This window comes from Homalodisca vitripennis, chromosome 2, assembly GCF_021130785.1.
Source record: "Homalodisca vitripennis isolate AUS2020 chromosome 2, UT_GWSS_2.1, whole genome shotgun sequence".
Taxonomy (NCBI): domain Eukaryota; kingdom Metazoa; phylum Arthropoda; class Insecta; order Hemiptera; family Cicadellidae; genus Homalodisca; species Homalodisca vitripennis.
Genome location: NC_060208.1, coordinates 109881311 through 109895552, shown reverse-complemented (window position 1 = coordinate 109895552; position 14242 = coordinate 109881311). Strand labels below are relative to the sequence as shown.

The 14242-nt window shown below is 31.5% G+C and overlaps 1 protein-coding gene across 5 annotated transcripts in view; it reads right to left on the bottom strand.

Annotated features, from left to right (window-relative positions):
* Positions 1-13276, bottom strand: part of LOC124354576 (spindle pole body component 110-like) — a 38695-nt gene extending 25419 nt beyond the window's left edge. Inside the window, exons 1-4 of one of the 5 annotated variants that reach the window (XM_046805139.1) lie at positions 13102-13276; positions 8728-8842; positions 5919-5991; positions 2591-2776 (exon numbers count right to left, since the gene is read on the bottom strand). In XM_046805139.1, coding sequence (XP_046661095.1) covers positions 2591-2776; positions 5919-5991; positions 8728-8807 — 339 coding nt within the window. In that variant the 5' untranslated portion in view covers positions 8808-8842; positions 13102-13276. Of the gene's footprint in view, positions 1-2590; positions 2777-5918; positions 5992-8727; positions 8843-13004 lie in introns of all 5 variants that reach the window. The other 4 variants (XM_046805138.1, XM_046805141.1, XM_046805140.1 and 1 more) reach the window with 4 other exon arrangements.
* Positions 13277-14242: the final 966 nt, after the last annotated feature.

The following is a 14242-nucleotide window of genomic DNA, read 5'->3' as shown; positions in this document are numbered from 1 at the left end:
GACAGGTTCATTGCTCTTTTACAAGACATTGTTAATAAAAATTTAAAAAAAATTAAACTCTCCGCAAAAAATACGAAACTTAAACCATGGATCTCCGCGGGTCTTATTAAATCAATTCGGCATCGCGATAAATTGTACAGAAAACTTAAAAAACAACCATTCAATGTAAATCTGCGAAACGAGTTTCAGTGCTACAGGAACATACTTCGTTCTACAATCAAACGAGCAAAATTCAGTTATTATCAAAATAAATTATCTAACGCTAGTAACGCTAAACAATTTTGGTCAGTTGTCAATGAGGTAGCCTGCAGGCCGGTATGTGGGCAGCCTTTCCCGGTAGAAGCGTTCATTGACTTCAGTGACGCTGTTACTCCTGCTAAAGTAAAAGAAATTGGCAATTCATTTAACAACTATTTTGCCTCTGTGGGGTTACAGTTAAAAAATGCTATACATCCTTGGGGACAGGCGGAGGTGAATGATGCTGACTATAGAGTGGAGTCAGTTTTTCAAATGCAGTCTTGTCACTCAGGAAGAACTTTGTAACTTAGTTCAAGGTATTAGGGGAAGATCGGCGCCTGGTTTTGACGCAATTTCTTCAAAAATAATTAAAGACAATATTAACTCCTTATCGCCTCCTCTCTTACATATTATTAATCATAGTATTCGTACTGGACAGTTTCCGAATGCACTTAAAATTGCCAAAGTTGTTCCTTTATATAAGTCTGGTTTTAAAAGCCTCCTTTTCTAATTACAGGCCCATCTCATTACTTTCGACCCTCTCCAAGCTTATAGAGAAAAGTGTTAAGCAGCAACTGTCAAATTATCTCTCACAACATAATATAATTGCTGATGTTCAGTATGGATTTAGAGATAACATAAATACATCACATGCTCTGTTTGACATTACAAAGTTTATTTCAAGTCAGAATGCGTTGAAAAAACGAGTGCTGATTACATTTTTAGATTTGGCAAAGGCCTTTGATTCTGTTGACAGGTCAAAGATTATTGCAAAGTTAGATGCAGTTGGTGTAAGGAGTAAAGAATTAGAGTGGTTCAGGAGTTACTTCCAGAATCGGCTTCAGGTAGTTTCTATAAATGGAATCAAGAGTGACAATGCTGGTGTTGATTTTGGAGTTGTCCAAGGAAACACTTTGGGGCCTCTACTTTTCTTAATTTATATCAATAATGTCTCGAAATTAAATGTCAAACAAAGGAAAATTATTTTTGTTTGCTGATGACACGGCTGTTGTCTCTGCTGGCTGCACGTGGGACGAAGTTTTAGAACAGGCTTCAGAAGATTTATCAAAAATTAAAATGTGGTTTGACCATAACTCTCTTACAGTTTAATGTTAGTAAAACTAAATATTTGCCCATCGTTACTAGAAATCAAGCCGACCCTGGCCTTCGAACTTTGAGGATGCGTTCCTGCGGTGATCCGCTGTCGAATGTGTGTGGGTGTGAAGCAATTGCGCGTGTGGACCAGTACAAATATTTGGGTGTTATCATTGATCATAAACTCTCCTGAGGCCCACATGCCCAGTATTTGAATAAAACCTTAAGGAAATTTATATATGCATTTTCACAGCTTGGTCAGGTTTTGACGGTGGATCAGTGCAGGACTATGTACTTTGCCTACGTGCAGTCGGTGTTACAATACGGTATACTGGCATGGGGTGGTGCTTCCGCTGCTATCTTGGAACCACTGGCGATCACACAGAGAGCAATAGTAAAAACTATTTTAAAAAAGAGCTATAGATTTCCTACTTTATTACTTTTTGTGGAATTTCCTGTGCTTAATATAAGACAGCTTTTTATCAAAACATTGTTATTATTCATAAGAAGTAATAAAGAAACGATTTTTACTGAAACTCATCATCGTTATGCAACAAGGCTCAAAGATAATTACGGTTATTGCATTCCTAGATTAATTCATTGTTCTGAAATTAGTAATTCATTTTATCTGGCCTAAATACTGTATCGAAATTTACCTAACGAAATTAGGGAAGCAGAGAGTGACAGCGTCATTGTATATAAGCGGAAGGTGACAGCATGGTTGCTCCGTGTTGGATGGCGGGCTGCAGAGGCGCTGTTGTTGTCACCTTATACCTAAATTACTGGACCAAAGCTCTGTTAATTAATTGTTGTATAACTATTTGTTATTAATTTAATTTTTTTCATAAAACTTGGCACCTGTCAATTTCAATTTCATTAATGTAGTAATTAATTTTTATAGGTGGACCTGCTTTTGTTTGTTAGACAAGTTGTTTGTATTAGTTGTAATCCTTTCTTTTCAAAGTTGTTAGTATTTTAGGTTATACTTTTAAAGAAATTTTATTTTTATTCTGTTATTGATATAGCTTTTATGTAATGATATGTAAATATAAGAAAGAACTCTTCTCAGCACTCTGACCTGTAGTCTTGCTGGGAATTTCCATAGTAATAATAAGCTTTGTTTTTCTTGTATATTCTAATTATGTGGAATAAAGTGATTTGATTATTGGTGGAATTATTTTTTATACAAAGCCAAAATAGGTTAACTTAAGTTACTGCATTTTATTCCTTAATTACATGGAAATAAAAAATTACTTACTTCCATTGCCAAAGCCAACTGCTGTTGAAGGTTATCAACCATTTCCGAGTGATGGAATAGGATATTTTTATCTGATTTATTTGTTGGACTTTGTTGCTGTCTATGGCAAGTCATCAGCTTTTCGTACAAGTCTCTATTCTCTTCAACTAAATGGCTGATTTCAATTCTTAGTTCTTCATGATCCTTCTGTTCATTAAAAACAATAAATTTTAGTGTAGCAAAAGTTAAACATAAAAACTAAATTCTTTTGTGGGAATATAGTCCTTTGAAATTAGTAACTTAACTAATACAAGGTGGGAGTAGGTTACACCATGTGTTGTATAACAGGCTTTGCTGAGGTTGCATGCGAAATTTCTAATCTATAACTCATTTAATTCTTGAGATGTCCTGTAGGTAGATAGACAATCATACTGAAAAAAATTGACACTAAAATTACGTTCCACCAAATTCAATGGTTGGGCATACACCATCATAAAACACATTCTTGTCTGTAAAAATGAAGATTCATGCAAAATTTAAAGTCACATGATACATGACAATTTTTGTTCATTAAGTTAGGTTTCATATCAATGTTCAAATCATTGCTTACAAACAATATCTTTCCACTCATATATTTTCATTTTATTAAAATGTCACTTGCTCAAATTACATATGATTGTATGCAGTTTTTTTTACAAATTTATTTATTCTGCAATTTTTACATTACGATCATGGGTACCCATAATACCAATTCACTAACGCTCAGCCAAATCCCATGAAGAAAAATCCACCATTATCAAATTCAGTTTTGCTCATATAAATAGGAAGCTTTATGCAAAATTTCAAGTCTGTAGATCAGTATTTTTAAGATATTGTGCAGACAGACAGAAATGAAATTTGTCCACCCTCTTGAGTGATAGATATTGCTAAAGCTCAGCCAATAATTAATATATTTTAAAAACATTTGGCATGTTAGGAGATCATACTTCAGACTACGTAAATAATGAGATCTCAGTCATCAAAGAGGGACTGATCAAAATGTTCAACTTGTGATATATTATTACAGTACAGCATTGTTTGTAAATAGTATTTCACTACAAATAGCCAATGTAAGAGTACATCACACATACATCCTTTTTTATTTATTTGGTTAGTTTCATAGCAGTGTTAAAATAATAAAAGTTACAGTGAGGTAGGATACAATGCAAGAGTACGCTGAAATCATACCTTGTCACCAACTTTTAACATTGACTTTTCACTTTATTATTTTCTTCTTTTACTGTGTGAATAAGGTACACGTGTGTTTATATGTAACTTGTTAAAATTTAACAAGATTGTACACAGTTTTTTTAGATCTATACAGTAGATCAGTTCATTTTTAAGATGTCGTGCGGACAGACACATATATATTATATAACATATCGTGTATATGTTATATAATAAGTGTAAATGAAATAAACAATACTTTTGGAGTATTACTTAAAATACAATGATTATTTATAAAGGATTTAATTACAGTTGGGATTTTCAAATGGTTAAGGGCCTTTGAATTTATGGAATTACAGTAGAAGCCATATTAACTGAGCCACCAGGATAACAGAGATGTTAATTAAAAAAATGTTAAAATTAATTTTGGGGAAAGAAAATTACACTATACCAGGTTTATATTGATGTGTTGGAGTGTAAAACAATGCTGCACTATACCATTTGCATGGTTCTATTAGCCATTGTTAGTTTCAGCCATAAAGATACAGGGTTATAAAGTGCATATTGCTTGCAGTTGGGTAGTAAGTCACATTTACTTACTATCTAATGAAGACATCAAAGAGTGACTTAATGACAACCAAGATTACCAGATGACAGAAGAGGTTATTGCTGAGGATAGTTAATCATCAACAAATTTAGAAAGGCGATACAATTTCTAATTCTGATGGGTTCATTTTATAAACAGCTATAGGTTACATCAAAGAGAAAGAAGAGAGCACAGCCCAATGAAATGTTTCTTCAGTATAAAAGCAACATCGACAAAGAAAAGAGACAAGGGCTTTAGAAACAATTGACCAAAGATTTTTTTTAATACATAATATTTTGTTTAAATAAGTTGTCTTCTATTTAAGATATTTTATTATAATATTTATTATCTGAGTTTTTTTATTATCTGAAGAAATCCTTGTCCTATTTATCTCGGTTAATTGGACTTCTACTATAAACGTAAAAAATTGTAATTTCCATTATAATGCATGTCCACACCTTTTCAGCAGTTAAAAATGTTCTCTCTCATTATCGGGTTGATCATGCTAACAAAATAAATGTTGAAGGAAAACCTTGTATTGCCACACAATTATTGGAAGTTAAACTGTCCAGTTGGCCAAAAATTTACAATTAGATCAAACATATTGTAAATTATAATCTTAAAATTAGAAAAAGGAAATGCTACTAATTTAAAAGAAGGTTAAATGAAAGAATTAAATGGCACCCTTAATTCGCCTCTGCAGTAGAAACATTTTATGTTAAGAATCTAATAGGTTCTAAGTTATTGTTTGTAAGCAATGATTTGAACATTGCTATGAAACCTAACTTATGAACAAAAATTTGAATGTATCATGTTGCAAGTTTAGAACTTCCGTAGACTTTAAATTTTGCATGAAACTTCATTTCTATAGACAAGAATATGTTTTATGACTGTGCATGCCCAACTATTAAATTTGGCGGAACGTAATTTTTGTGTCAATTTTTTTCTGTACGGTCATCTGTCTATCTGCCCACAGGACATCTCAAGAATTAAAAAATTACTACAAATAAGGTCTGGTATGTAAATCACAAATTATAATACAATTTATGTTATAGGTATGAAGAATTTTGCATATGTTTTTAAAGTATTTATTTATTTTATACATTTCACTATATTTTTATAAGAAAAACTTACTGATATAACAATAGATTTACTTTGAAAAAAATACTGAGAAAAATGCTTTTACAGTTGTATGTCAGCTAATACTTATTTTGAATAGGAACCTTTATTTATACTACACTTAATGAAGTAAAATTTCTACACGTGTATATTCATACTTTATGAGGTAAAAACAAAACAAAAAAATCTATATGATCACAAGATCTCATAAATATATCAATACTACTTGATATTGCTTGAGTAAGGTAAAGAGTATGCTGTGGGGTTTTTAAAAATTAATTTTTCAAATTAAATATAATTGATTTTTTCTGTGAATAATCTTGTTTGTTCTTTCCATTATTGTAAACTATGTTTTTCATATAGGCCTAAGTGCTAAATGTAACATTTATATTTATATTAATAAGTGTAATAATTCAATCTTAATATTTTAATTGTTACCTTACACAAATCCAACTGCTGTTCTATTGTCTTTATGTGAATTTCATACTCATCAAGAACTCTTTTCAACGCCCTGAAAAATACAACAATTATGATTTTAATTTCATTTTTCAAATATATTTAAAAATGTACACTACATTAGAATAATAAATACTATGAATTTCTGTATGTAAAAAGAGCCACAGTTGCTGACATCGACTCTACAAATTTGTTATAGTATGTCTTTCCTTTTTATTTTCCAGCACTCTAGCTGATATTGTTAGAATCCAAATGTTTTAGTCTAGCATATTTAATTTTTTCTATGGTTTTAGTTGGTTTCCCAATCATATTTTTGTAACTGTTTTATTTAAATCTGTGTTTATTGCATTCCACTGATTGCTTCAGTTATTACAATAGGTAAAATTTGCCATAAATACTATATATATATATATATATATACTATATAACACACAACGAGTTAAAATATCAAATTCATTACTGCACATAAAAATGACAATATTTACAAAAGTTTCATTTTCTTCATGAAGGGGTTTATTTAAATTTAACTATTAAAATGAATTTCATTGTTTACTATTATTATGATGTAATAAATTATATATACACATTTTGTGTACTTGCCAAGAAATGAAATGTATCAATTTTACTTTCTTCCTATATATTTTTTTAAATATATTTGTACAATTTACGATTTGTAATATGTTCTGCTTTCATTTTTGACAAATACATTATATTTAATGAAATATATTTTTATATTTGTTTTGAAGCCATGTTATTAAGGACCTGATAGGTTCTTCTTAAAATCATGTCATCTATCTGTCTGTGCATCTGTGTGATCTCTTGATAGAGTCAGTTTGGAACAGTTCAGAAGTCATAGATAATGTCACCCACCGCTATGACTAGGAAAACTGTGTGAGGCACAGTGATAATCTGCAGTCGCACGATTGGGCAAAAGAAATTGTTAGAGATGACATAATGGAACCTTTTGTTACAAACCATAGAGATGACTCATCACACAGTGAAAACAGTGACAGTGACATTGACAATGATTAAAAAGCGAGTGACTTGGAAACACCAAATGATAAAATCACCTATGGACTAACAAATAATTTCAATGTATGTATTAGGTTCTAAGAATGTCGCTTGTTTAAAATAAATATACACTTAACAGTATCGCTTTTTATTACTATTACAGTAAGTCTTTTCTTTTTATATATAAAATATTTTTTCAAAGGAAGACAAAAATAACTTATTGCTTTAAGCACAGTTAATTTTATTAAACTTAAAATATTTTTTTATCTTCACTGTGATTACAATACCACTATAGTAGAATGATCATAAAAATAGTAGAAAGTAAACTATTACATTCTATTAGATTCTTTGCTGTTTAGCATGTGTGTGCTTTCAATAATAATTTAGGTTTGCATCCATTTCCGGGGTGAGTAAGTAAACGAAGAAAAATATGTTAGAAACAAAAAAAGCTTGTAACTTTGTCTAAAACTTTGCAATAAGTAAAATGTTCCTAGTCAAAAATAAAAAACTTCCTTGTTTACTGAAATGCTTAATACAAAGTGGTTTAATATTGGTCAAACAAACTTTATATAGAACCTATTCAATAATTGAAGACAAACTGGTACAGAGAAAAAAATGGTTGATAACATATGTTTTGTATTTTTAGTTAGCATCACTGAGATGAGCTTCAATTACCAGATGAATCAATCCTGTTATGTTATAACATAAAAATTAAGTATACTAATTAAAATTTCAATTAAATACTCAATTGATTCCACAAAATTCATTTTCTACTTCACAAAGGCGAAAAGTCAGCAAATTCTCTAGAATTAGAAAAATGTATGGTGAACATTGTATGAGCCAAAGAAATTTCTATCAGTGGATAGGGCAATTTAAAAATTGCTGAGTAATTGATAAACTCTATCTTGAAAAGTACCACCACAAAATCCAGAAGCAAAGAATCTGAAGATACGAGAAATAATGTTGCCACAAAGAATGAGATTGTAACAGTTGTGCTATTACAAAAAGAACCACCACATATGGTACTGCCACGAAATGTAGCAAAGACATTATTTTATTAATATTACATCAAATAAAAACTGCCTCACCAGAAGGGTTAAGCATATGAGAACATTAATTATTCTTGTAATTTATTAAAATATACATATATATTTTATTAAATATATATATATATATATATATATATATAAAATATATAAAACCAGGTAACTTTAGGAATTTATTATTACTTAAAATAATACCTCATTTTTATCGGGGTGGGTGATTAGCTCAGCCATGTGAAAAAATAATATTGGGAGCGTTCCTTATGATTGTGTTATCATAAATACAGTCTAATATGATAGACAATCATAACTTAATTAACTAAATCATCATGATAACTAGTTCTTTATAATTTAAAATATACTATATAAATAATGTAAAAACATTGGCTGAGGTTTTTTGCCTCATTCCCTGATTTGACACCTTTTAAATTTTACTTGTTTCCCCCACTGAATGAGCTGTTACATAATAAGTTCTTAAGCACTTTTTTGTAGGTGGTACAAAGACATAGTTAAGAATTGGGATAAGTTCATCAATATCAGTGGGAATTATTAGAAACTAATGAAGACAAGATTGTAAAAGTTTTGTAATATTGTAAAACTAGACAGTGGTTTTCCTAGACTTGTTTGTGCCAATTATTAAATGCCTCCAAGGTATGATTTTAAAACAATAATGATTACAATATACCTACCAAATGTCAACATTTTTTTAACCACTATAATCTTTATAGACCACTTACTCCTTAGATTCAAAATTTAGATCTCCTTTATCCATTTTATGAAGAATCAAGCCATGGACCTTATTAATGTGATGTGCCATCAGGGTTTTGATTCATAACTCATTTCACGGAGTATCTAAAACATGCAATAAATAAAAAATCTGTATAAACTAAAATTTTTAATCATTATAGTTCTAAAGTATAGGTCAAAAATGATCTACAGAAATGGTTTACATTAAATTAAAGGAATTTATTTCTTGTACGTCTATTATTTAATTTTAAACCATTGGTGACATGAGGGGTTTCAGCTTATATTGCAACCAAATTGCATAATAGCTTGCATCATTACAGGCTCTAATAATGTAATGTACAGTTTAGTATACAGTAATTCCTCCATATCCATGAGTTTTGGTTATCTGCAAACTTTTCCTGAGAACCTAACTGCTTAAAATAAATAAATAAAAAGAAAATAATAACTGTATTGCATTAACTCAACTACTCATGACTCAACAAGTTGACATTTCTTTGCCACTGCACAGAAGACAGCTATATTATTATAGCTGTTTTCACGAACTGCTTGAAAGTGCCACTGCCAAATGACTCACTTCCCCTTCCACTCACCCCTACTCTCCACTGCTATGCGCCATTGTCACTCCACATGTAGCACGCACACAGTACTTTGCTTGACTTGATTGTGTTTTATTATAAGTGCAAGTCAATTGGCACAAAAGTTTTCTCACCATTAATCAACTATGTCTCAGATCGAGAAGATGAAACGTGTTGTGCTGTCTTTAGTTGAAAAATCAAAAATTCTTGATGCAGTATAAATTAATATGGTTGCTTCAGTTGCTAGGAAATTTGGATTGAATGAGTCGAGCGTTCAAAAAACTGAAAAGGCATTGAGCATATGGATAGAAGGTTAAACCAGGAGAAGCTTAGGAGTTCCCCTAAGCTCTCATACCATCAGAGTAAAAGCTAAACAATTGCACAACCATTTTTCACAGGTGTTAGGAGAATGCAGCAAGATTCCACATCAGTTCTCCCGCCAATATTCCTGGCTAGTAAGGGATGGTGTGAAAGGTTTAAGCTTCGGTTCAGCCTTCAAAATGGAAGCTCGTATGTAAGGCAGCCTCTGCAGACCATGAAGCCACAGAATTTCCAGCAAAGCTCAAAGCAGTCTTAGAAGAGGGAGGGTTCTGTGCTGAACAAGTGTTCAATGCCAATGAAAGTGGGTTCTTTTGAAAAAAGATGCTTTCAAGAACATGGAAAAAGCAGTGCCGGGCTTCAAGGCTACTACGAATCAATTCACCTTCCAACGCTAGTGGATTCATGACTAAAAACAAAATCATTGTTGATTATATAATATCTATAATATAATAGTTTATAAAATTTAAATGAAAAATAATTTATACAAAATTATACTTACAATTTGACAAGAAACAAAAATATAACAAAATCAACAAACTGAACAATTAATCAAGACAGCAGCTATAAACCACAAAGTTTATTCTTTAATTTCTAGCTTCATCTCATCATTGCACACTTAATAATTTGCTGTTTTCAGTATTAATCCTTGTTGTAAAAATTCAACAGTTTTTTTTCTTCTGTACTTATTTTTTAACAAAGGAAACAGTAATTCATAGCATTTGAATTTTCCGCCATCTTAAAAATTACTTAATTCGTAGACAAAGTATATGAAAACATATGGACATAGCGATATTAGGTATAATTCGATAATATTGATATTTTCATTTCATATCACTGATATTTACAATAGATTATTTTGCTGGCCTCTTATGGAATTGCAGCTAAATTATTGAATTTGCAAAAGAAATTTTGAAAACATGAACATAACAAAGTTTTTATGAAATGTTTTATATTTAGCATACGTTATTTAACTTGGAATTTTTTTCTACGTTTGCTATTATTTAGAAATTGAATTTGGTACTTAGTATTATCCGGAGACCACTATTTTAGCAAGGGTTTTTCTTACTGACCGGGGACTTAATAAATCTACAGGCCAATCTACATTTTTAGAAAGATCACACTTTATTTAACTTATGTGAAAATGACATGTATGATGATAGGAAGTGATATCGTGGAGAAGGAGGCCACTGTCGTCTCTACTTGTTTTTATGCGATATAAGTAGCTTCAGATTAGGTTATCATATGTTACTAGTAGTACCATGGTTAAAGATAACCTTTACAAGCACTCATGTGGTCTGAGCTTGAATTTTAGGTAATTATCATATTAACCGCCGGGGCGGAAAAATACGAGTTTTGCGTTCTTAACCTATTGGAATCGTCCTATATAAAAAAAAGTATAAGGTTTGATGGGGTGGAAATGAGAAATAACGAAGTTCTAGAAAATAAAAAATTAAATAACTTTCCAGTAATATCTCCATGTTCTACATCCACGTCTAGCGTCACGTGACCTTTTGTGGCCAATGATTGAACCTCGTGATGACGTCATCGGTTGCGCCGCCATCTTTGCAAACGTAAATGAGAAATTACAGAAATGAGCAGAATTTTGATCAAAATTAATAATGTTTTTTCTTAATTTCGAGAAAAAAATTAATTACGAGTGCCTCCGGCCATCAGCGCGGGCTTCGGCAGCACCTTTGGTGCTGCCCCGCGCTGATGTCAATAAAAGAAAAACATCCCTCGAGATAGTACCTATCAGTAAAATATAAAATTCTAGAGGGGCTGATCAATAATATAAATTGAAATGTAATGCAAAGGCAATTATGTAAAGTTTAAAAACTAAATAAATCATGAAAAAACTCAAATATATAGATGGATATTAACAGAGAACACTTACCATTAGTGTGTTGGCGGATATAGCTAAACAGCAGCAACAAAAAAGTGGTCTATCACAACGAAACGACACAGTCTCCCGGTTTAAAAACACCACCACTCGACCGCACGACGAACAAATACACTCATTTTTAAAAATGCCCTGTTCTATTAAAAAAGAGATAATTTCGTTTCGGTTAAAACGTAAGCTCTTTACGTGCCCTACGAAACACTCCGACACACACAATTCACTAGGGTTGGTTGAACTAGTGGATGGTTGATTCATCATTGTAAACTCACTCACTCAATCCGACCTACTGAACACGATATCTTGTGTAGAACTGACCTATGCCCCGGACAACTCAGATAACAGGTATGCTATCAGGCTGCTATCAGTCTTGGCCGCAGATAATATTCAAGTAAACAGATTATCCAGACACAGCACACAAACTGAACATTAAAACATTAGAAACTTTACCACTTATCAATATACCCCCTAAAATCATGTTATTTGTCATTTGCACCCCCTAGTACTATATATATTTTTTGTTCAGGAGGGTGAGCAGAATACGTTGGTAACGTCAAATTCGTGATTTGCCGCCCCGGCGTTTAATCTTACTGGTACCGAATTTTACACTTGCCAGAACAGAAGTTAGTGTAAGGCCAGTTGGAGAGTTAATATCATTAAAATTATGATTGGCAACTCCACCTCTTAACTTCATTGATAAGATTAAATTGCGACTCTGATTAATTTAAGGGGTAGGGTACGATAAGCGGACCCGGTTTTTTATATCGAAGAATGTAATCATCGATACCTAATATTCGCATCTCAAATCCTAGATTATGAACCGATATAAAAGTATCTATAGTCCTCAATAATAATCATATGTTTCAAATTAAAATATGAATTTTATATTTACAATGACGAAAAAAAAATATTATAACCAAAATTAGGAAAACTAAAGACGACCAAATTTTTTCCTCTCACAGTTACAGTTATTTTTTCCCCACAGATTTCACATAATTGGATTTACGGTACGAGTCCAACATATTGAAGACACGAAAAACATTCTTATCATCTTTCAAAGCAATGTCGTGTAGTTTTCTAAAATTAACTTAACTGCCATTTTTAATAATCAAATGTTACTTATGTAAAATTAAAATATTATCTTGCGTGTATTATTTGAATAGTTGATATAGATTATTTAAGTTAATTGTTCAAAATAATTAATCAGTATAGATTGATTATATCGATGGTTATGATGGTAATATCGTTTGCCAATTTCGATATAAAAAACCGGGTCCGCTTATCGTACCCTACCCAATTTGTTATGTCCATTTTTAAACACATAGAATACTATTTAGTTGACCCCTATGAAAAAGCCTCTCAAATATGCATAACCTAGGCTACCAAGTTATATACTAATATGTATAGCCTACTATCTTACAATAATTATTGCCGTTATAAATAAAAGTTTAACATGAGATAGACTTAGGCCTACCACGATATCAAGTGTAAAATATGTTCAGCCCCACTAAATTTGGGTTAGGTTAAAAGAGATAAATAATTTAATTTTACAAATAATTTACTGCAGTTACCTTATATTATTAAGTGATATTTACCGTGTATAACGTTGAAAAATAATGCTATAATATGTACAACATGACAAGACAACCCACTAAAACATATCATATTAAGAAATTAAAATAATAGTTAAATAATAAAACTAATTTTGTATTTTGTTTATTTTCCAAACCAAATGTCAGAGAGTTGTAACAGCTCACACCATCTGATTCTGCTAGCCTACCAACTGTTGTGTGTAGTGGTCTGTTATTGACCTTACAGGTTTCGGGGTATACAATGACACGTAGTACTGTAATTTACTGTATTTATGCTGCGCTGATAATTTGTTTTACTGTGAACATTAATGGTAAATATTTCATTTATAGACCAATAGACTGATTAAAAATTATTTTTTTGGATTCTATCAGTAGTTTTAAGATTCTTATGTGTTTTCTGATCCAAATGTATTTACTATTTTCGTCGCCTAAATTTTGGACGAACTATCATTATCACCCAACAGTACGAGTACGGTAAGTATTTTTTGGACTTGGTATCTACACCATGAAGCTACCCAAATTTTATCTTCTAAATTGTTGATACCAGTTAGTATCTACATTTTTACAATTTGAATGTTATTGAATTGGTAAAGAAAAGTGTTATTTTCAGACCATTTCAATTTATAAATTGAATATATTAAATTTAAACCTACCTATATTTTTTTATCTGCTAGAAATGCCAAGATATATTCCGATAGATGGTAATTATCAGTTTGAAGAAGGGTTGGTAAATGTAGAGGTGTGTCAAAATTTGCTTTATTTAAAATTTAAAACAATTTTTTGTTAAGAATGTTAAGTTTAGCTTCAGTTTATCCTCCGCCTAATGCAACGTCTGAAGTTTAACGCTGTGACAGATTTGACTCCTGGAAACTGGAATTCCGAAGAGATCCAAAACAGTCGGCGACGAAGAAGCTCAAAACGAAATCTACATCGTTTCGACATCAGAGACATCTGGACTACAAACAAATGATGTTCAAGTGGTGTTTTCATTGTCTCATCAGGTGCACAATTGAGTGCACTATGATGTTTCTGAGACGGTCTCAAACCACGGTGGAGCAACCGAGTTTTCTACACTCATAGCGTAGAACAATGGTGGGAAGGGTTGATTTAATAAGAATGT